This window comes from Giraffa tippelskirchi, chromosome 1, assembly GCF_054371585.1.
Source record: "Giraffa tippelskirchi isolate mGirTip1 chromosome 1, T2T-mGirTip1v1.2.pri, whole genome shotgun sequence".
Classification (NCBI taxonomy): Eukaryota; Metazoa; Chordata; class Mammalia; order Artiodactyla; family Giraffidae; genus Giraffa; species Giraffa tippelskirchi.
Window position 1 is genome coordinate 196,492,529 of NC_137275.1, and position 22,384 is coordinate 196,514,912.

The 22,384-nt window shown below is 39.3% G+C and overlaps 1 protein-coding gene across 1 annotated transcript in view; it reads left to right on the forward strand.

The window, feature by feature from the left end:
* LOC145538740 (uncharacterized) overlaps positions 1-22,384 on the forward strand; it is a 46,883-nt gene that overhangs the window by 23,365 nt on the left and 1,134 nt on the right. Inside the window, exon 3 of the mRNA XM_081571316.1 lies at positions 22,232-22,324. Coding sequence (XP_081427442.1) covers positions 22,232-22,324 — 93 coding nt within the window. The remainder of the gene's footprint in view (positions 1-22,231; positions 22,325-22,384) is intronic.

Consider the following 22,384-nt stretch of genomic DNA (forward strand, 5'->3'; position numbering starts at 1 on the left):
CTAAATATCCATATGCACTTGATTTGGCTACTTGCACTGTAACTTTATTTTAGTGGCTTGCCCAATATTCTACCTTGCAAAACTATATCCTTCATGGATTATCACCATTATCAAGGAATAGCTTTTACTAAACATTCACATTTACAGTACATGTCATTGGTTGAACATAAAGTGTATGTTACATGGAAAACTGAGCTTACGTGTGCATTGTGCCCTTAATCCTACCTCATCCTTCCTTTTTTATCGATGAAAGATTGAGATGCTCAGTGCCGTACAGTGAGTAAGCAAAAGAACTGAGATTTGGAGCTAGGTCTAGCTGACTCTAAAATCTACCTCATTGTACGTGACATGATACACAATGCTTACTTGAAACAGTTGGTATTGGGAAACTGGTCTACTGGGGTCTTAAATAATCCTTTGGTCTTTATAGTCTCTAGCTTAATGTTGGCCAATTATTCCAGCAGACAAACTGAGCATGTTGGAGGAGGGGGCTGACTTTGATATCAGCTTGTTGAGACTGGCAATCCAACCCCAACTTTGATATCATCACGGTGAAGTCAGCCTGGCACAGCCCCCACTTGCCAACTGCCTCAGAATTGTGGTCTAGCCACAAGCCAGACACCATAGGCTCATAGACTGGTGAAAAGACTGGGCAAAAGGCTTGGAGAGAAATGGGCGACCTGTAGACTGTGGGTTTTCCAGGCCTGCCAAGCTTTGCTTTCTTAAAGAGAATGAAAACTAAGTAGTTAGCTGTCTTGGATTCAGGGTAATGATCCCAATAAATTCACATGTATCAAGTGACTCTTTTTGCTTGTTTAGGCAGCACTGGAAATAAATAACTGAAAAGAAATAATTATTGGATGCTATCTCAAATGTCCCTGTTCCCAATTTTGCATAAAAGCTTGTTGATAACTTCTTTGAGTCATCCTGATGTACGTGTGAGACCTATAAATATATACTGAGCACTCGTGGTATAATGTGTCAGGAGCAATACTTTTTCCTGAGTTTATTTTGCATTCGGTGTTCATATTAACTAAGCTAACACTCCGCCATGGTGCCAGATCTGGGCCATTTGCTCTGATTCATTCCCTGCCTTTTTTCTACTCCGCCCTGCTCTGTATCACTGGAGGTTCACGCCTGTGGCCTGTTTCTCAGGCATATCCATTAATTGTCTTCCAGCAGAATGTGGCTAAAGGAAGGCACTGGGGTGAGATAGTGAGGGAGGAAAGAAATGAGGAAGCAAAAGATTTTTCCCTTCCTTCTTGGCTTTGGGCAATATCCCCTGAAAGAACTGTGTCTCTCCCATGTCTGCAGAACCACTGGGCTGCTATGATTCTCATTGCCTCCTATGACCTTGACTTTGGATTTTAAGATAACAGTGATCTTTCTCTTTATCACTCCAGCCTCAGAGAGGGTCTCACATTGGCTCTTGCCAGACTCTGGGTTGTACCACCATTGTGGGCTCTGCCTCTTAGCTTCTATCATCTATGAAAGTATAAAAGTGCTAGTTGCTCAGTCATGTCTGACTCTTTGTGATCGCATGGACCATAGCCTGCCATGCTCCTCTGTCCATAGGATTCTCCAGGTAGGAATACTGGAGTGGGTTGCCATCCCCATCTCCATTTATCATCTGTGGAAGGAATTAAATTTCCTCTATTTTATATACCTAGAGTTGTTTGCTTTCCTGATTGGACCCTGACAGATATAATTATGATAATTTTTAGTCAGAATTTGTTTTATATGTGTATGAATTGCCTTTGATATAAGATTTTAGTAAGATCTAGAATGGGGGTCTTTCAGTTCTACAAATGTTCTGTGGGTTCTTACTATGCACAAAGTGGTTACATAGGTAACAATTGACTGATTGTTACACAGTCAGGGTCTAAAAATTTGAGATCAGCAAAAGTTTTTTTTCAGGTCAGTGGAATATAATTGACGCAATCAATTTTCTGTCTGCATATAATAAGAAGATACTTGGAGATGGAAACATTTATGAATGTTCCTGTTTGAACTGTGTCAAAGTCAGGGCTTTTTCTATGATGGTATCATCAGATTGCCTACTGGTGTGTATTCTCAGAGAATGTGAGCAAGTTCATTCAAACTGTAATTTATACTGATTATCTTGCAGGAAAAGTTAGGATCATATTCAGAAAGGAGGGTGGTACACATGATTCCTTCCACCCTCAATACAAATACATGAGGATTGAACCCAATGGGCCATTAAGAACTTCCATAGCATCGGTCATTGATCTATGAAGCCTGTGAGGTCCACCCACCAGATAAATTTACTGATAAGGATGGGAACAGACAGAATAAGGGAGGCATGAGAAGAGCCCTTTGTAATTTTTCATGACATTTAAGTGAGCAAATAAGCTAGTGGTTAGGATAATCCCAAATAAACTGTGTTGACTGACTAATTTTGCACATTTTATTTACCAAAGAACATGCATGCAAATTCTTATATTATAAATCATGATATTTTGAGGGATGCCAAGAAATCATGGATTTTCACTGACTAAAATCACCTGATTTCTCAGGGAGGTGGAAGTTAGAGCTTGGAGTAACAAGTATCTTTTACCACTCTTCCCTGATACTGCCAGAATCTTGCTTTTATTCAGACCTCCTCCTTGTGTTAACCTCAGAGAGGAAGAGGCTAGAAGATATAGCAGACCCAATGCAGTAGAGAAGAGCATGAAAAGAAGGAAGGAGTGGACGAGAAAGAAAGAGGAGGGGTGGAAGTACAGAGTAACAAACAGTCAAGGAACTGCGATGGGTAAGGTCACAGTCATTCCAGATGCTGTTGCCTGAACGCTTCCTGCTTCCCTCCATTTCCTGCTTCTCCTATTGCCTTAGCAATGGGGACTGCAGCCCTCCTTGTTGCCCTGGCCCTGTGAGGATGGGCTGAAGGACTTGGAGTTTGTTTTCATTTCCTTGCTCAGGTAGGAAGTAAGCTTCACTTCCTTATCTATCCTTATCCTTCTGCACTTACAGTATACTTTTATTTTTAAAATGTTAAATATGACAACCTTTCTCACCACCATTTTTCTTCTTGAAATTCAGCCAACTTTGTAGACTAATTGGCCACCAGTTCTCCATTTTCCCCACTGGATATGGGACCCAAACCATTTCCAGCTCCCTTTTATGTCTGCTCAGCTAAAAATACAATTCACCCCTTCCAACTTCAGCAACTGAAGGAGTTGAAATATATAGTTTACTTGCTTTGTTGGGCTTCCCAAATGACTTAGCAGGTAAAGAATCCACCTGCAGTGCAGGAGATACAGGAGGTTTGAGTTTGATCCCTGGGTTGGGAAGATCCCCTGGAGGAAGAAATGGCAACCCATTCCAGTATTCTTGCCTGAGAAATCCCATGGATAGAGGAGCCTGGAGGGCTGCAGTTCTAAGGATTGCAGAGTCAGACACGACTGAGTGAGCACAGCACAGCACTTGGTTAAAAAGCAGCACATTTGGATATCAAATTAATTTGGTTCAAATCGAGGACAAATGAATATTGAGCTAGCTTGGAAATGATATTTAAGGCTCTTTCCCCCTCTTGCGTGACACAAGATACCAAAACTTCACAACAGATTGAGATTTCAATTGGTAGTTACTGAAGAGGGCCCTTCTTTCCACCCTACTTTCCTCTTTAAAGAATTTCCTGAATTGACTGAATTTAGAATAGAAAATAATAGTAAGCATTATTTTGGAAACAATGTGGTCTAGTTGGTGTTGAAAACTTTAAACTTTTAAATGTTCTCTTTGTGAAGGAATTTGCTAATTATCCAGCAGATGTTTTTTCTTTTTATCCCTTATGCGTCATAGTTTCCTTAAAATTCTCTCCCTCCTTTCCTTTATTTCTCTGGCTCTAGCTCCATCTCCCCCTCTCCCTCTCTTTTCAAGCAGTGAGGACAGTTTCAAAGAATGTGCAAAGCTTATATACCTCAGAGCCAAAGTCCTTAGGCTCTGTCTTGATGAGAAACCCTCTTTAATTATAACCTCTTCTTGAAGATTCTCTTCCAACTGAGTGATTTGTGTGTCCTGGAACTAATTTTATTAAGTGGGTTGCAACATTCAATTGTTTGTTTGGATTTCATGACTCTGCCTAAACCTCTGATGCCCCATTAGAATAATCAAATATTGGATTACGAGTACCTGTATTTTTTCAGAGGATTTAAAACTGAGAATTCCTTCACAGTTCTGGGAATGATCAGAGAACTATCAAAACAACTCAAAATCTTGGCTGGGAAGTGATGTTCTTATCCTTGAAAGAAAAAAGAGTACTCAAAGGCCAGCAGAATATTAAAGTCACCTGGTTATTTTGCATTCATCTTAGTCAATATTTTGAGCCACTCATGTCAGGTTTTGAAATAGAGTTAAATGTCTTTGTTTAGTTATATAATTTATTCATCTTTCATAATATGATTCAAAGTGAACTCTAATTTATGAATTTATTATTGGTTTATTCTTAAAGTAAAGGTTAACTATCCATTTTTCCTACATGATATGTTTGCATAGCCTTGAAAACAAGAGCCCTACCAATGTAGACTCATTTCTCAGTGACCTGGTGTAAACCGAGTGGGTCACATCTGCACAGGTAATTGCCTCCATGTCATGATTGAAATGAGACCTCCAGCAGCTCATTCCAGGCTCTACTCCCTCCACCTGGGCTGAAGCTCTCAGACAGGCTTTCCCACTCCTTCTGCCCTGCCCACACTGGTTTAAAAAACAGACACAGGAGCATGAACCCAAGAGGTTACAGCGAGAAAATGTAGTTAGTGTGAGTGAATTTTATGATTCCCTAATTTTGTGGGATTACTGAGCAAATAACTTGTTGTACAATTGATTCCTGGGAAGACAAAGGGCTAAAAGTACTGAAAGTTTTCTATACGGTAGGTAATGAATCAAGAGATCTTCTATAGTCATTCTTGGTTCCACACGACATTTTCCTTTCCTACACCATTTTGCCATGAAAAGCATTTGGTGGCTCTTTCCTGAGTACACCTACCCCCACCCCGCCCCAGCTCACACATCTACCGTTACTGTTACTACTCCTTCTATTACTGCTACTACTCACATACACACACCTTTCCCAAGAAAGAGGGAAAGAGTCGCAGCGCTGAGGACAGGACTTGCCTGAGTCTCAGAATATTCTAAACAATGAGGCCAATCACTTCAATTTGCAGAAGCATGAATGTTGCTTGGAGGGTTATTGAAAACATGCTGTTCTTTTCAGCACCACCAACATTTGGTCTTTAGAACAGAGACCCAGTACTCCCTATGAGTTCTGGTCAATTTTCAAAATTTTAACTTCTCTAATTAGATGAATGATGACTGGATATGAAATCTTCAACAAAATATTTCCTGATATTACTGTAGCTTTCTTATCCCGGAAAGGGACCAACTGAGATGATTCTTGGATAAGAATTTGAATCATTTGGCAATATCAAATTGGGTGATAAAAATGCGTAGAGTTAAAGGAGTGAATTGACCAAAGCTATATGGTCATTTCTGCAGATGGTAGAGAGGACAGTGGAGGAGGCAGTTGGGATTCAGGGGTGGAAGTCATGGTGCTCTGTGTGGCAAGTGAAAGTCCATTGTGAGAGAGGCAGTCTGATCATTATTCCTCTTATTCCTTGTAAGTTTAGGAGATACTCTCTCTGAGGCTTAAGGTATGTCCTTGCGATACATGTCAGTATGAGTGTTCAACTCAGCATGCCTCCATCACGTGAAGAGGGCTAGATGGCTAGACAGCTATATTCTACAAGACTTAAAATGTCAAAGACCAGCAAGCATGATTCCCTCCTAGTGCCCCCTTCCTGCCAGAGAGCATTCTGAATTGGAGGAAATATAGTGCTGGGTGGAAAAGAGGACAGACCCTAGGAGGGGCCTGTAAGGAAGATGGGTTTTCCCAGAAGTGGGTGGAGTTTAACACCATGGAGATTAGGAGAAGAAATCATTGAGAGAGGTGCAAGTCAGGGGGCCAAGGTTGAGTATGTCCCCAAGGATACCCTTTGTGAAGATGCTTTTCCTTCCAATTATGTGTGCTTTCTCTTCAAACTATGGGAGAAAATGGATTTAGAGTACAGTTACGATTTTTCTCTTCTAGGATGTAGTTATCTTGCATCTCCTTCCTTTATACCTTCTGGAAGTCTGATCACCCCTTCAGTCTTAAGTGATGCCCAAAGTGGAAAAGAGGAAATAGGAAAATGAGGGAAACCATGGACATGTATCTGATCAGTATCCTAGCCCAACCATGTGCCATGGTTCAAGCAGAGAAAGGACAACACCCTTCCAAGCCGATTATACCTGGTAGTGACCATCAGTGAAGGAAGCCAAAGTTCACAGAAGGATGGAGCCATTGGGAGGAGCATGTGGACCTGAGGAAGGACTTCCAAGTAGACATCCATAAACACTCTGGTGAGCAGAGACGATTAGATTGAGGACCCAGGAAAAACGAAAAAACAAAAGTGAGGCTAAAGAGAAGAATTTGTTAAGAAATATATTATCTCCAAGCTCTCCTCCACCTGAATTTATATCTCATAGTTTCACCTTCAAGCTTCAGTTTAGAAATAAAACTTCTCCAAGAAGTCTCACAACTTCATAAGATGTCCTAGATATCTTATAGGATATTGGACTTGGTTTAAATTATTTTTAAATCCATCCAAATGCCTTTTCCCTGCTGACAGCTCCATGCTGCCCACTCATATAAAAGGACTCACCAGGAGAATAAATTATTTCTTCCCTTGTCAGTGGTAATTTGTGTTCACTAAATTACCTCCAGATCTACTTTCCTGAGTCAAAAATAACTTCATAGTTTTTTTTTTCCTTCCATGTCCATCTTGGAAAGACATACAGATTTTGAAGTTAACCTCTCTCTGCTAGATACTCAGAAATAATTAAGCTCGTTTTCTTCTTAAGTCAGCCAGATGTTTCATTTTAAGATGGAACAATACATGGTTTATTTGACCCAAGTTCTCATGGAAAGGCCATTGCTTTCACTTTGATAGTCCTATTTTGTGAGAGGTAAAAATGAAAAACATCTTTAAAAGAATTCCTTTTTTTTTCTGGGAACAGTGCTTGGTCTCAACAGGAAACCACATTTTTAAAGAACATGTAAGTTATTACTGATGATGCTCCAGAATCTGATCAAACAGTTTAAGCTGCAGCCATCATGGTGGGATTTTACCACACTGTTCTTCATAACTGTTAAAAGAGATTGAAATGTCTTATGATGTCAAGGTCTGTTTCTGGCAAGGCATCTATTTACACAATTTCTTTGTCACTTTAGCATTTTCTTCTAATTAAGCTGGGCTAATGTGCTTAGGGCATCTTTTATTTTTGTCTTAAAGAATGCTAATAAATGGTTAAGGGTATTTTTTACAACACGGTGAGTGTTATTTCACAATGTTTCATTAGCTACAAATTCTCAAGTCACTTTTAAGAATTCCAGATGCCCTACTGTAGGTATTTTTGCAGCTGTTTTGTAGGAAATCATGAAAGTGCAACTCTCTTCAACAAAAAAAGGCCATATCTCATTCCTGCAGGGATCAGTCTCTTTACTGTACTTTATAGTAACAAAAGGGCAATGTAAGGACAGCTGTGTACTGTACAAATTCTCTCCATCTGCCTGAAGTTGGGATAGTTACAATATCTTCTTATTTTTAAGATGGTTTGATTTTACATGGAAGGAAGCCTTTCCTTTGAATATGCTCTCAAGTAACGTTTTTATTCCTGCTATTTGCAAGGTAAAATTGGTCTAAAGAAATTCTATTTGAATCCAATGCATTTGCTTTTGCAATTCATTTTTTTTGTTCTTTGTGTTTAGATTTATAAGCGGAATTCATTCATTCTTTTACCTGTCACATAACATGTTAATCTAATTATCAAGAACTATTGACTCTTCTTAAGATCACATATTATTTCCTTTGCTAAAACAAAATTTAAATCTTAAAAGTTATATTCTAAAAAAAAAAAGTTGTATTCTGTGGATAATGTGGATATTTATTCACCAATATCATTTTATATATCAAGAGTATTTTGGAGCACAGATGACCCCAGTTTGTGATAGAAAGTTCCTTTCATTACTTTCAGTATCACACAATCTATGTCTTCATTATCAGACAGCATTACATGTTATTGTTGTTGTTTTTCAGGCACTAAGTCATGTCTGGCTCTTTGTGACAACATGGACTGCAGCACCCTAGGCTCCCCTGTCCTTCACTATCTCCCAGAGTTTGCTCAAATTCACATACATTGAATCAGTGATGCTATCCAACCGTCTCATCCTCTGCTGCCCTCTTCTCCTTTCAATCTTTCCCAGCATCAGGGTCTTTTCCAATAAGTCAGCTCTTAGCATCAGGTAGCCAAAGCATTGAAGCTTCAGCTTCAACAACAGTTCTTCCAATGAATACTGAGTTCATTTCCTTTAGGATTGACTGATGTCATCTCCTTGCAGTCCAAGAGACTCTCAAGAGTCTTCTCCACCACTGCAATTTGAAAGCATCAATTCTTCAGCACTCAGCCTTCTTTATGGTCCAAGTATCACATCCATACATGACTATTGGAAAAACCATAGCTTTGACTATACGGACCTTTGTCAGCAAAGAGATATGTTTTTTAATATGCTGTTTAGGTTTGTCATAGCTTTGCTTCCAAGGACCAAGCAGTCTTTTAATTTCATGACTGCAGTCACCTCAGTGATTTTTGGAGCCCAAGAAAAGAAAAATCTGTCACTGCTTCTACTTTTTCCCCTTCTATTTGCCATGAAGAGATGGGACTTGATGCCATGATCTTAGTTTTTTAAATGTTGAGTTTCAAGCCAACGTGTTTACTCTCCTCTTTCACCTTCATCAAGAGGCTTTTTTGTCCCTCTTATTTTCTACCATTAGAGTGGTATCATCTGCATATCTGAGGTTGTTGATTTCATATCTGAATTGCAGTGTTCCTGGTGGTCATTTCTTTTCAAACAAAATCAGTGAGAAATGTTGAATTTGAGATTTAGGGCTCAGTGGCCTTCCTGAAATTCACATCGCTAAGATTTTGGCTACCAAGTCAAAGCTAGGCTACGAAGATTCCATTGGTAGGAACTGTGATATAAGGAAAATTGGACTGAATCCAGATGGAAGATCGGCCTGTGACTCCAGCTATTTCTAGCTGTTGGCAATATTACCCAGAGTTGATTATTTCAACTCTCACATTTTATGGATGAGGAGCTGGAGGCCCTGAAACACAAAGCTCTACAGCCAATTAATAATCAAGTCCCTGAGGGTAACATTTTTGCCCTTTTGTCTTTCACTTTCATTGCTTAAACATAGGTTTATAGACCTCATAATGGGTTCATGTGAGTGTCATTCATTCCCAAAACATGCAAAATGACTTAGTAAAGCCGTGCGCATGCCAAGCTGTAAAGACAGTGTGAAGACCCTTAGAAAATTTGACATCTAGTGAGAAGGAAACATACTGAACAAGGATTCCAGTGCATGGAGGCAGCTGCCCTGATGAGGTAGACATGGAGATGGGGAATAGAACAGAAACAAGAGAAGTCATGTTCAAGGAGGCAGGAAAGTCCTTCTGGACAACAATGCTTTGTGACACTTGAGGTGAAAGTTGAGATGACTTCTCCAGGCAGACGGAATGACATCTGGAATGTGATGGAGTATTATCTTTGTTACTCAGCTTAGAAGAGTGGAATGGCGGGGGGAGAGGCTGGATGTAACTGATTTTTTAAAGAAGATTCTAGCAATGCTGTTCTCCCACTGCTACCACCAACCCAGCTGATCTTACACAGCAATGACTCACCATCCCACCCCCTACAGGGACTCATCAGAAAATGACTCTCCCTGGGGAGCTCTTAAAAGAGAAAGGAGAAACAACCCCCTCTCTTAATCTCCGTGTGAGCTATCTTCAAAATATTTAGTTTACAAGGATTTTCAACTCCATTATCATTTTCCTCAAAACTATTTACTACAACAATTGCTTATACTACTAGTTATAAGATAGTGAAAGTGTTAGTTGCTCAGTTGTGTCCAACTCTTGCGACTCCATGGACTGTAGCCATCCAGGTTTCCCTAAATTGAACAATAAATTCAGTTCCACTAAAGTGCTGGGCTTGTGAAATGTTTCTGCTTTTCTTTTAAAAATGTATTCTATGGGATGTTTTTTTTAGATTTAAGGAACTGATTCCCTTAGGTATATTCATAATCTTCGGAATCACATGTTTCTTAACCTAAATCCCTGGTTTTCTGAATAGAGAAGGAAATTATCAGGACCTGTACTTTTGTCACAGGTGCATGAAATAAGGTAATACATTTAAGGTGCTTAGAATAGCCTGGCATGGAGCACGTGGGCAAAAAATAGGAACACTTTCCTCTACTTGTGAAGAAGCAAGTAAGGACTACTTTATGAGAACTTTGGTTGAACTGCATGCATAGAAAGATTTTGCTAGTTAATTTTACTACTGCCCTTCTTGACAGCCATCCTATGAAACACAACTCAGCTGTCAGTGAGGAGTTGGGGTACAGGTGAATTAAGCAAGGACTCAAGCTTTGCAATACTTAAGGAAAGCAACAGTAAAAATTATTAAAATAGAAGCTAAAAAGACAATAGAAAAGACCAATGAAATTAAGAGATGGTTCACTGAAAAGATAAACAAAACCGATAAACCTTTAGCTAGATTCACCAGGAAAACAAGACAGAGGCCTCAAATAAAATCAGAAATAAAAGAGAAATTACAAATGATACCACAAAAATACAAATGACCATAAAAGACTACTGTGAACAATTATACAGCAACAAATTGGACAATCTACAAGACGTGGATACATTTTAAAAAAACATACAGTCTTCCATGACTGAATTATTAAAAAAAAATTAGAAGATTTGAATAGGTTGATTACTAGTGAGGAGATTGAATCGGTAATCAAAAATCTCCCAATCAAAATAAGTCCAGGATCAGATGGCTTCGCTGGTAAATCTACCAAACATTCAAAAGATTTAATACCTATCCTTCTCAAACTCTTCCAAATTATTGAGGAAGAGGGAATGTTTCCAGACTTATTTTACTAAGTCAGTATTCAGTTCAGTTCAGTTCATTCACTCAGTGGTGTCCGACTCCTTGCGACCCCATGAACCGCAGCATGCCAGGCCTCCCTGTCCATCACCAACTCCTGGAGTTTACCCAAACTCATGTCCATCGAGTTGGTGATGCCATCCAGCCATCTCATCCTCTGTCGTCCCCTTCTCCTCCTGCCCTCAATCTTTCCCAGCATCAGGGTCTTTTCCAATGAGTGAGCTCTTCACATGAGGTGGCCAAAGTATTGGAGTTTCAGCTTCAACATCAGTCCTTCCAATGAACACCCAGGACTGATCTCCTTTAGGATGGACTGGTTGGATCTCCTTGCAGTCCAAGGGACTCTCAAGAGTCTTCTCCAACACCACAGTTCAAAAGCATCAATTCTTTGGTGCTCAGCTTTCTTTATAGTCCAACTCTCACATCCATACATGACTATTGGAAAAACCATAGCCTTGACTAGATGGACCTTTGTTGACAAAGTAATGTCTCTGCTTTTTACATGCTGTCTAGTTTGGTCATAACTTTCCTTCCAAGGAGTAAGTGTCTTTTAATTTCATTGCTGCAATCACCATCAGCAGTGATTTTGGAGCCCAGAAAAATAGTCTGATGCTGTTTCCACTGTTTCCCCATCTATTTGCCATGAAGTGATGGGACTAGTTGCCATGATCTTAGTTTTCTGAATGTTGAGCTTCAAGCCAACTTTTTCACTCTCCTCTTTCACTTTCATCAAGAGGCTTTTTAGTTATTCTTCACTTTCTGCCATAAGGGTGGTGTCATCTGCATACCTGAGGTTATTGATATTTCTCCCAGCAATCTTGATTCCAGCTTGTGCTTCATCCAGCCCAGTGTTTCTCATGATGTACTCTGCATATAAGTTAAATAAGCAGGGTGACAATATACAGCCTTGACATACTCCTTTTCCTATTTAGAACCAGTCTGTTTTTCCATGTCCAGTTCTAACTGTTGCTTCCTGAACTGCATACAGATTTCTCAAGAGGCAAGTCAGGTGGTCTGGTATTCCCATCTCTTTCAGAATTTTCCACAGTTTATCGTGATCCACACTGTCAAAAGCTTTGGCATAGTCAGTAAAGCAGAAATAGATGTTTTTCTGGAACTCTCTTGCTTTTTTGATGATCCAGTGGATGTTGGCAATTTGATCTCTGGTTCCTCTGCCTTTTCTAAAACCAGCTTGAACATCTGGAAGTTTATGGTTCATGTATTGTTGGAGCCTGACTTGGAAAATTTTGAGCATTACTTTACTAGCATGTGAGATGAGTGCAACTGTGTGGTAGTTTGAGCATTCTTTGCCATTGCCTTTCTTTGGGTTGAAATGAAAAGTGATCTTTTCCAGTCTGCATTACTTTATACCATAACCAGACAAGGACACCACAAAAAAAGAAAATTTCAGGCCAATATCTCTGATGAACTTAGATGCAAAAGTTCTCAACAAAATATTAGCAAACTGAATTCATCAATACATTAAAAGGGTTGTATGCCATGATCAAATGGGATTTATTCCAGGGATATAAGAATGATTTAACATCCATAATTTGCTCAATGTAGTAAGCATTAAGAAAATGAAGAATGAAAAATCATATGATCATCTCAATAGATGCAGAAAAATCATTTAAGAAAACTCAACATCCATTCAGGATAGAAACTCTCAACAAAGTAGGAATAGAGAAAATGAACCTCAGCATATTAAAAACCATATGTGATAAGTCCACAGTTAACATCATATTCAACAATGAAAAACTGAAAGTTTTCCTCTTAAGATTTGAAACAAGACCAGGATACCTACTGTCATCACTTTTTTCAACATAGTACTAGAGGTCCTAGCCAGAGCAATAAAGAAAGAAAAAGTTTCCATCAAAATTGGGGAAAAACAACAACAACAACAACAAAGTAAAACTTTCTGTGGACTATGTGATTTTATACATAGGAAACCCTAAAGACTATACCAAAACATTGTTTGAACTAATAAACAAATTAAATACAGTTAAAGGGTACAAAATCTATATACAAAGATCTCTCATATTCACTTCCAGCAAACTCAGAGAGAGAAATTAAGAAATCCATTTACAATTTTATCAAAAAGACTAAAATAAGTGGGAATAAATTTTACCAAAGAGATAATAGGCTTGTATACTGAAAATTATAAAAGATTGAAGAACACACAAATAAATAGAAAGATATTCCATGATCATGGATTGCAAGAATCAATATTGTTACAATGTCCATATTACCCAAAGCAATTTGCACATTCATTGGAATGCTGATCAAAATCCGACGGCATTTCTCAGAGAAATAAACACTAAATTTTGAATAGAACCACAGAAGACTCTAATTAGCCAAAGCAATATTGAGAGAGATTAACAAAGCTGGAGGCACCATTGCTCCCTGATTTTAGACTATGTTACAAATCTATAGTAATTGAAACAGTATGGTATTGTCATAAAAACAGACATATGGCTCAATGGAAAAGACTAGAGAGGCCACAAATAAATCCTCACATATATGGCCAGATACTCAGCCAAAGGAGCCAAGAATATAAAGTTGGGAAAACAGTCTCTTCAATAGATTATGTTCTGCAAACTGGTGACAGACCAGGCAAAAGAATACAACTGGACCTCTATCCTATGCCATGTGCAGAATTAGTTCAAAATGAATTAAGGACTTAAATATAAAACCAGAAATCATAAAACTCCTGGAAGAAAATATTAGCAGTAAACTCCTTGACATTGGTCTTGGCAAAGATTTTTCATATCTGATTCCAAAAGCAAAGGCAAAAATAAGTAAATGGGACTACATCAAACTAAAAACCTTGTGCACAGCAAACTATCAACAAAATAAAAAGAAAACCTGCTGAATGGGAGAAAATATTTGCAAATCCTTTATCTGATAAGTGGTTATTATCTAAAATATATACAGTACTCATAAAATTCAAAGTGAAAAGAAAACAATTTGATTACAAAATGAGCAGAGGATCTGAATAGACATTTTTCAAAGATGACATACAGATGGTCAATAGGTCATTTAAAAATGTTCAACATCACTAATCATCATGGATATGCAATTCAAAATCACAAAGAGACATCACCTCACACATGTTAGAATGACTAAAATCAAAAAGGCAAGAAATAACAAGTGTTGGTGTGGATGTGGAGAAAAGGGAACACTTGTGCACTATTAGTGGAAATGTATACTGGTACAGCCACTATGGGACATAGTATGGAGGTTCCTCAAAAAAGTTAAAAGGAGAAATACCAGGCAATCCAGCAATTCCACTTCCGGGTGGAATCCAAAGAAAGAAAAACACTAATTTGAAATCATATATGCACCCCTATGTTTATACATATATAATATTATATACACACAATGCAATATTACTTAGCCATAAAAAATGAAATTTTGCCACTTATGGAAACATGGATGGATGGACCTAGAAGTATTGCACTAAGGAAATAAAGCAGAGAAAGACAAATACCATATGATTTCACTTACATGTAGAATCTAAAAACCAAACCAAACAAACAGAACAAAGCCAGACTTATAGAACTGATTGATGCTCGCCAGACGGGCAGGTTTCGGTGGGGAACAAAATGAGTAAAGGAGGTAAAGAGGTACAAACTTTCAGTTATAAAATACATAAGTCATGGGGATGTAATGTATAGCATAGTGTACATTATGATAATATTGCAGTGCATATTTGAAAATAACTGAAAGAATATATGTTAAAAATATTCATTATTCACACATACACAAAATTTTAACTTTGTATGGTGGCAGATGGTAACTAGGCTTATTGTGGTGATCATTTCAGTGTGCACAAATGTTGAATCTGTATGTTATATACTTGCAACTGATATAATGTTATATGTCAATTATACTTCAAATTAAAAAAGAAAATTCCAGGAGACAGTGAAGGACAAGGAAGCCTGGTGTGCTGCAGTCCATGGGATTGCAAAGAGTTGGACATGACCGAGCAACTAAATAACAAAAATAGAAAAAAGATGGAGTCAAGCATCATTACTGAGGTGAAATATTTAAGATATATAATTTTACTTAACTCAGGTAAACATAGTAAGTTCAACTATGTTAATAAGGAGCTTCCTCAGTTCAGTTCAGTCGCTCAGTTGTGTCTGACTCTTTGTGAACCCATGAATCGCAGCAGGCCTCCCTGTCCATCACCAACTTCCAGAGTTTACCCAAACGCATGTCCATTGAGTCGGTGATGCCATCCAGCCATCTAATCCTCTGTCATCACCTTCTCCTCCTGCCCCCAATCCTTCCCATCATCAAGGTCTTTTCCAGTGAGTCAGCTCTTCACATGAGGTGGCCAAAGTATTGGAGTTTCAGCTTAAACATCAGTCCTTCCAATGAACACCCAGGGCTGATCTCCTTTAGGATGGACTGGTTGGATCTCCTTGCAGTCCAAGGGACTCTCAAGAGTCTTCTCCAACACCACAGTTCAAAAGCATCAATTCTTCGGCGCTCAGTTTTCTTTCTAGTCCAACTCTCACATCCATACGTGACTACTGGAAAAACCATAGCCTTGCCTAGACGGACCTTTGTTGGCACAGTAATGTCTCTGCTTTTTAATATGCTGTCTAGGTTGGTCATAACTTTCCTTCCAAGGAGTAAGCATCTTTTAATTTCATTGCTGCAATCACCATCTGCAGTGATTTTGGAGCCCAGAAAAATAAAGTCTGACACTGTTTCCCCATCTATTTCCCATGAAGTGATAGGACCAGATGCCATGATCTTAGTTTTCTGAATGCTGAGCTTTAGGCCAACTTTTTCACTCTCCTCTCTCACTTTCATCAAGAGGCTTTTTAGTTCTTCTTCACTTTCTGCCATAAGGGTGGTGTCATCTGCATACCTGAGGTCATTGATATTTCTCCTGGCAATCTTGATTCCAGCTTGTGCTTCTTCCAGTCCAGCGTTTCTCATGATGTACTCTGCATATAAGTTAAATAAGCAGGGTGACAATATACAGCCTTGACATACTCCTTTTCCTATTTGGAACCAGTCTCTTGTTCCGTGTCCAGTTCTAACTGTTGCTTCCTGACCTGCATACAGATTCCTCAGGAGGCAGGTAAGGTGGTCTGGTATTTCCATCTCTTTCAGAATTTTCCACAGTTTATTGTGATCCACACAATCAAAAGCTTTGGCATAGTCAATAAAGCAGAAATAGATGTTTTTCTGGAACTCTCTTGCTTTTTCGATGATCCAGTGGATGTTGGCAATTTGCTCTCTGGTTCCTCTGCCTTTTCTAAAACCAGCTTGAACATCTGGAAGTTCACGGTTCACGCATTGCTGAAGCCTGGCTTGGAGAATTTTGAGCATTACTTTACAATGTGTTAGATGAGTGCAATTGTGCAGTAGTTTGGGCATTCTTTGGCATTGCCTTTCTTTGGGATTGGGATGAAAACTGACCTTTTCCAGTCCTGTGGCCACTGCTGAGTTTTCCAAATTTGCTGACATATTGAGTGCAGCACTTTCTCAGCATCATCTTTCAGGATTTGAAATAGCTCAACTGGAATTCCATCACCTCCACTAGCTTTGTTCATAGTGATGCTTCCTAAGGCCCACTTGAGTTCACGTGCCAGGATGTCTGGCTCTAGGTGAGTGATCATACCATTGTGATTATCTGGGTCATGAAGATCTTTTTTGTACAGTTCTTCTGTGTATTCTTGCCACCTCTTCTTAATATCTTCTGCTTCTGTTAGGTCCATACCATTTCTGTCCTTTATCTAGCCCATCTTTGAATGAAACGTTTCCTTGGTATCTCTAATTTTCTTGAAGATGTCTCTAGTCTTTCCCATTCTGTTGTTTTCCTCTATTTCTTTGCAATGATCGCTGAGGAAAGCTTTCTTATCTCTCCTTGCTATTCTTTGGAACTCTGCATTCAAATGGGAATATCTTTCCTTTTCTCCTTTGCTTTTCACTTCTCTTCTTTTCACAGCTATTTGTAAGGCCTCCTCAGACAGCCATTCTGCTTTTTTGCATTTCTTTTCCTCGGAGATGGAGTTGATCACTGTCTCCTGTACAATGTCACAAACCTCCATCCAGAGTTCATCAGGCACTCTGTCTATCAGATCTAGTCGCTTAAATCGATTTCTCACTTCCACTGTATAATCATAAGGGATTTGATTTAGGTCATACCTGAATGGTCTAGTGGTTTTCCCTACTTTCTTCAATTTAAGTCTGAATTTGGCAATAAGGAGTTCATGATCTGAACCACAGTCAGCTCCCGGTCTTGTTTAGGAGCTTACTATCAGGGAAAATTGAAATGACTGGCTTAATGAAGCAAATTAATAAATTTGTTATTAGAACTTAGAATGTTAATGATTCACCTAAAGTGATTGTGAATAGCTTGTTTTCTTAACTGGTTTTAAAAAGTCTCTGATTTTTTTTTTACATTATAAATTTATTAAGCTAACTTTTCCTCTCTGGACTGTGGAACTATAAACCAGTTCAGCTGCTGCTCAAATGTTAATCAACTCCCAAGTGAAGTCTATGTTAATGATGCTATAAGAAATTTAGGGGTAACAGACTCCTTCACTTGCAAACTATTCACAGACATGGAAGATAAAATAGACTGTTACTCAGTTGAGATGCTTGGAAAATATGTTGAAAGGATTTCACTCTTTTCCTTTTGAAATATGGAACATCACAAAACACATGTAAGCTTACATGCCTTAGATACATGAGCTAAGAATGTTTTTTAAAGTTAAAAAAAAAAGATTAGAGGAAGGAAAAGTCCTTTAATTGAAAAGAATCTCCACCAATATAAGGAGAATAACATTTCAGTATCTGAGAGCCTACCAGGACCTGCACAGAGACAGAGGATGCCACATTTGAATAATTAATGGAAAGTCTTTGTATAGTCATTAATTATCCCTTTCCACAAAAGCAAAGGGAAGGCCCACATTCCATGTCCCAATCTGGCTCCATTCCATGCACTCAGACTATTTCACTGAGGCCTCTGACTGCATCCTGGTGACACGACCCACACAATGGTCACAGTCACCAATGCAGTGCTGGCGCCAGCAAGCTTTAGTTTGTTAGGGAAAAATACTATTTTCCATGTATGTTTAAATAATACAGACACATAATATTAAAAAAACAGAAGCTCTGGGTCTGTAACTTGACTCTCAGCCTTTGCAAAATAGGCAAAAATCCAAATATTTCTCTCTGCTAAAAAGAGTTTAAAATACATTTCCAGGGGTAACTTGGCTGGAGAGGCTAACTTGGAATTGGTGAGCTGAAAAGTTTGATTAGGTGGCGATCTGCATTTCTGAGAAAGAACCGAAAGGGCCCTTGGAATTAGCTGAGATCCAAAAGGAAGGTGGGCTCTACAATAGAACTTTCCAAGTGAAAATCAAGTGCTCATGTGAGGTGGGGGGCGGGGGTGAAGGAGGGAGTTGGAGGGGGAGATTGAAGTGGGTAGGACACATTATTTTTGAAGTTTTAGACTTAGATCATGGAACAAAGTAAGGTAATGCAAGGCCCACTATAAATCTAGCTCTAGAATTCTTTGTAGGTGGAGTTAAATCTCTAGAAGTCCAGAGATAATACCTTGGCTGGAAGCTGTATCTCAATAGTGGTCCAGAGATGTATATCACTTGCCAGCTAGAGAAGCATCATTCTCTGAATATATATCACCCACACTGCCCTGGATCCTTCAAGTCAAGCCAATCACATCCCAAAGGGCTCAATAGGTGAATCTCCCACCAGCAGATATTTTAGGTAATCTCTCCCACACTGCTCCCAACATGCTTGTTCTTGTCTTCACTCCCTGAATTCAGCTGTCTACATTCCTATAGTAGTTGTTCTACATTCCTATAGTAGTTGTTCTTCTTTGGGTTAAGTGGATTGGAGCTAAGCACTCCCACTTGACTGTCAGATTTCCCACTGTAGATCCCAGACTGAAAAGCATTTCCTCTGATTGGGCCTATTTCCCCTTCTCCCTCAAGTGAGTTTCAGATATCTCTTTGGTAGAAATGAACAACTTCTCCTAAGCCTTACAAAACAAGAGATAAAGATGACTAATACCTGTTCCCTACTTTCAAGGAACTTACAATCAACTGCTTCAGGTAGGATATTGACAAGGAAATAAGGCTAATATTATTATGAATCTCATGTTATGAGTGCAGGATGAGGGGAAAGAGCAATAGCTGTTCCATTGCTAAGATAAGGAAAAAACCAAGAGTGTAATGGTTATGAAAGGATTTTGAGGAAGCTACAACTGGTGTTTGCTTCAGTTATTTATTGCTGCCATTAAAAAATTACCATAAACTGTGACTTAAAATAAGACAAATTTATTACCTTCAAGTTCTGTGAGTCAGAAGTCTGACACTGGTCTCATTGGACTAAAATCGAGATGTTAGCAGGGTTGTGTTTCTTCTGGAAGCTTTGGAGAAGAATCCACTTTTAAGCTCATGTATATCGTTGACAAAGTTCAGTACCATGTGGTTGTAGGACTGAGGTCCCCGTTTCCTTCCTGCCGTTTGGCTGGGGCTGCTTTTAGTTTCTAAAACCCTCTCTCCATTTCTTACACATGATCCCTAAACTTCAGAACCAGAAATGGCATCAGTCTTCTCAGGCTGCCCATCTCCTCTTCCTCTGTCTCTTCTGTTTCATCTTTCTGTCTTCCCATCTGCTCTTAGGGGCCAGATTACCTTGGGTTTACCTGGGTAATCCAGGATACTATCCTTTATCTTAAGGTCAGCTGATTATCAAGTTTAATTTTATACATAATCACACAATCACAGGCAGAACACAAGGTGGTGGAATTCATGGGAGCCAAGTCTTACCTAGTAATGTATTTTTATGATATTAAGCAAAGGGGTACAGAGTAGAATTCAAATCATGTCCATATTAAACAGGTGCTAAGTTGCTTAGCAAGACTCGTTTGGAAACACGAGGTAAATCAGAATCCATTTCTTTCTCAAAGTCTCTCCTAGATGACAAGACAAACTTCTTTTCAAATAATTTTGATACAATAAGCTATTTGCAAAGTGACAACCAATGTTAATAATTTTGTGGTTTTATTCTGATAGGCTATGTTTGTCTCTTGAATTTTACAAGTTGTATTTCATCGTGTATTTAGGACCATGATAGGGGCTTCCCAGGTAGCACTAGTGGTAAAGAACCTGTCTGCCAATGCAGGAGACATAAGAGACATGGGTTTGATCCCTCGGTGCAGATCCCCTGGAGAAGGGCATGGCAACCCAGTCTAGTATTCTTGCCTGGAGAATCTCCATGGACAAAGGAGCCTGGCAGGCTATGGTCCATAAGGTTGCAAAAAGTCGGACTGAAGTGACCTAGCATGCACACATGCACACAGGATCATGATAAAAGTTTTGAGGACCACTGAAATGCATGCATGCATTGGCCAAAAACAAGGCAAAATGAGATGAAATCTAAGGGAGCCCCATCCTTGATTGTCCCCTTGTCCCCACCTGCAGTGCTGACTCTGACCTCCCATCCTGCTTTCAACTTGCCACTCAACTTGAAATATTCTCTCCTTTCCATCATAGCCCTGAAATGGTATTGTAAGGCAGAAAATCAGATAATAAGAGCAACATTTCATTTGGCACTTTGAAACTCATGTCTCACTTGCATATCCTGTGGAGCACTCTCAGTTCTCCAACAGCCAGTCTTCCTTCCTCATTTGTCACCTCTACTACTCAACTGATACATTTGATAAGGGAATTGAGGATGAGAGGGCACTTGATTCATTTTGGAATAGCCTCTTAGTCTGCCCATACCAGATCTAACAGTGTTATAGATAGTGAAGCCATTCAATAAGGGTTTAGTAAATTATTTTTTTTTAAAAGGCAAAAATATTAAAACCAAGTCTTTGGTTTTAGGAATTTAAAGTGAGCAGACAGGAAATAGCATTTACTACCTGAAACTTTTGTCTTTTTCATGCAAAGGAGAAAGCAAGTTGCTAAGTGATGAGGTATGAGCCTCAAAAGAGTAGGGAAAACAAATATAACTGAAGAAAATTTCCTGTGATTCAAATGCAAAATAACTGAATAAATGTCATCCTGAAATGCCCTGTGATATACAGTAAATCCCCTTCATGCCAATGTGTGTGTATGTGTGAGTGTGTGTGTTCAGTTGCTGTGTCTAGTCCGACTCTTTTTCAACCCCGTAGACTGTAGCCTGCCAAAGTCCTCTGTCCGTGGGACTTTCTGGCCAAAGACAGGAGTGGGTTGTATGTGTGAGTGTGTGTGTTCAGTTGCTGTGTCTAGTCCGACTCTTTTTCAACCCCGTAGACTGTAGCCTGCCAAAGTCCTCTGTCCGTGGGACTTTCTGGCCAAAGACAGGAGTGGGTTGCCATTTCTTCCTCCAGGGAATCTTCCTGACCCAGGGATGGAACCTGTATCTCCCCTGTCTCCTGCGTTGCAGGCGGATTCTTTATCGCTGAACCATTGGGGGACTAACCCTCACATTGAGAATGTTCAAAGATTCGAACCTGCGTTCCATCAACAACAGGAGTGAGTGAAATTGCAACTTGCCCTCCATCTCTCATTGCTGAAGATCATTCAGTTCTACAATCTCCCACCTGCTCTCCCTCCTCCAGGCAGTAACTCTTCTTGCCTGTTCACTTGATGCCAGTCCCTGTGTGCCAGCTATTGTATTGTACTACTATACTTTTCTAAGTACTGTACTGTAAGATTAAAAATGTTTTCTTTATTTTTTGTTTGCTTTTTCTGTACTATTTGTATGAAAAGTAAACCTATTACAGCACAGTACTATATAGCTGATTGTGCTAGTTGAATACCTAGGCTAACTTTGTTGTGCTAGCAAACAAATTGGACTTACGACTGCTCTCAGAACAGAAATCATTCAACTTGTTCATATATAGGGGACTTACTGTACAGGAGTTGTGAAAGGTGAGTAGGGCCATTGTACACATTCTGGAAAACCAAACATTTAAAGCAGACATTGAGAACACTTGGTTCCATATTCATCCTTCAGGGCATTAAAATTACCAGTCAGTTGACCTTAAAATAGGAAGATTATGGCTCAGTGGTAAAGAATGTGCCTCCAATGCAGGAGCCATAGGAAACACAGGTTCAACCCCTGGGTCGGGAAGATCTCCTGAAGGAGGAAATAGTAACTCACTCCAGTATTCTTGCCTAGATAATCCATGGACAGAGGAGCTTGGCAGGCTACAGCCCACGGGGTCGCAAAGAGGCAGACATGACTGAGCAACTGAGCACTCATGCACGCAAGGTGGGCCCAACATAATCAGAATGATCCTCAGAAATGGAGGGAAGGCAGAGGGTTAAGAGT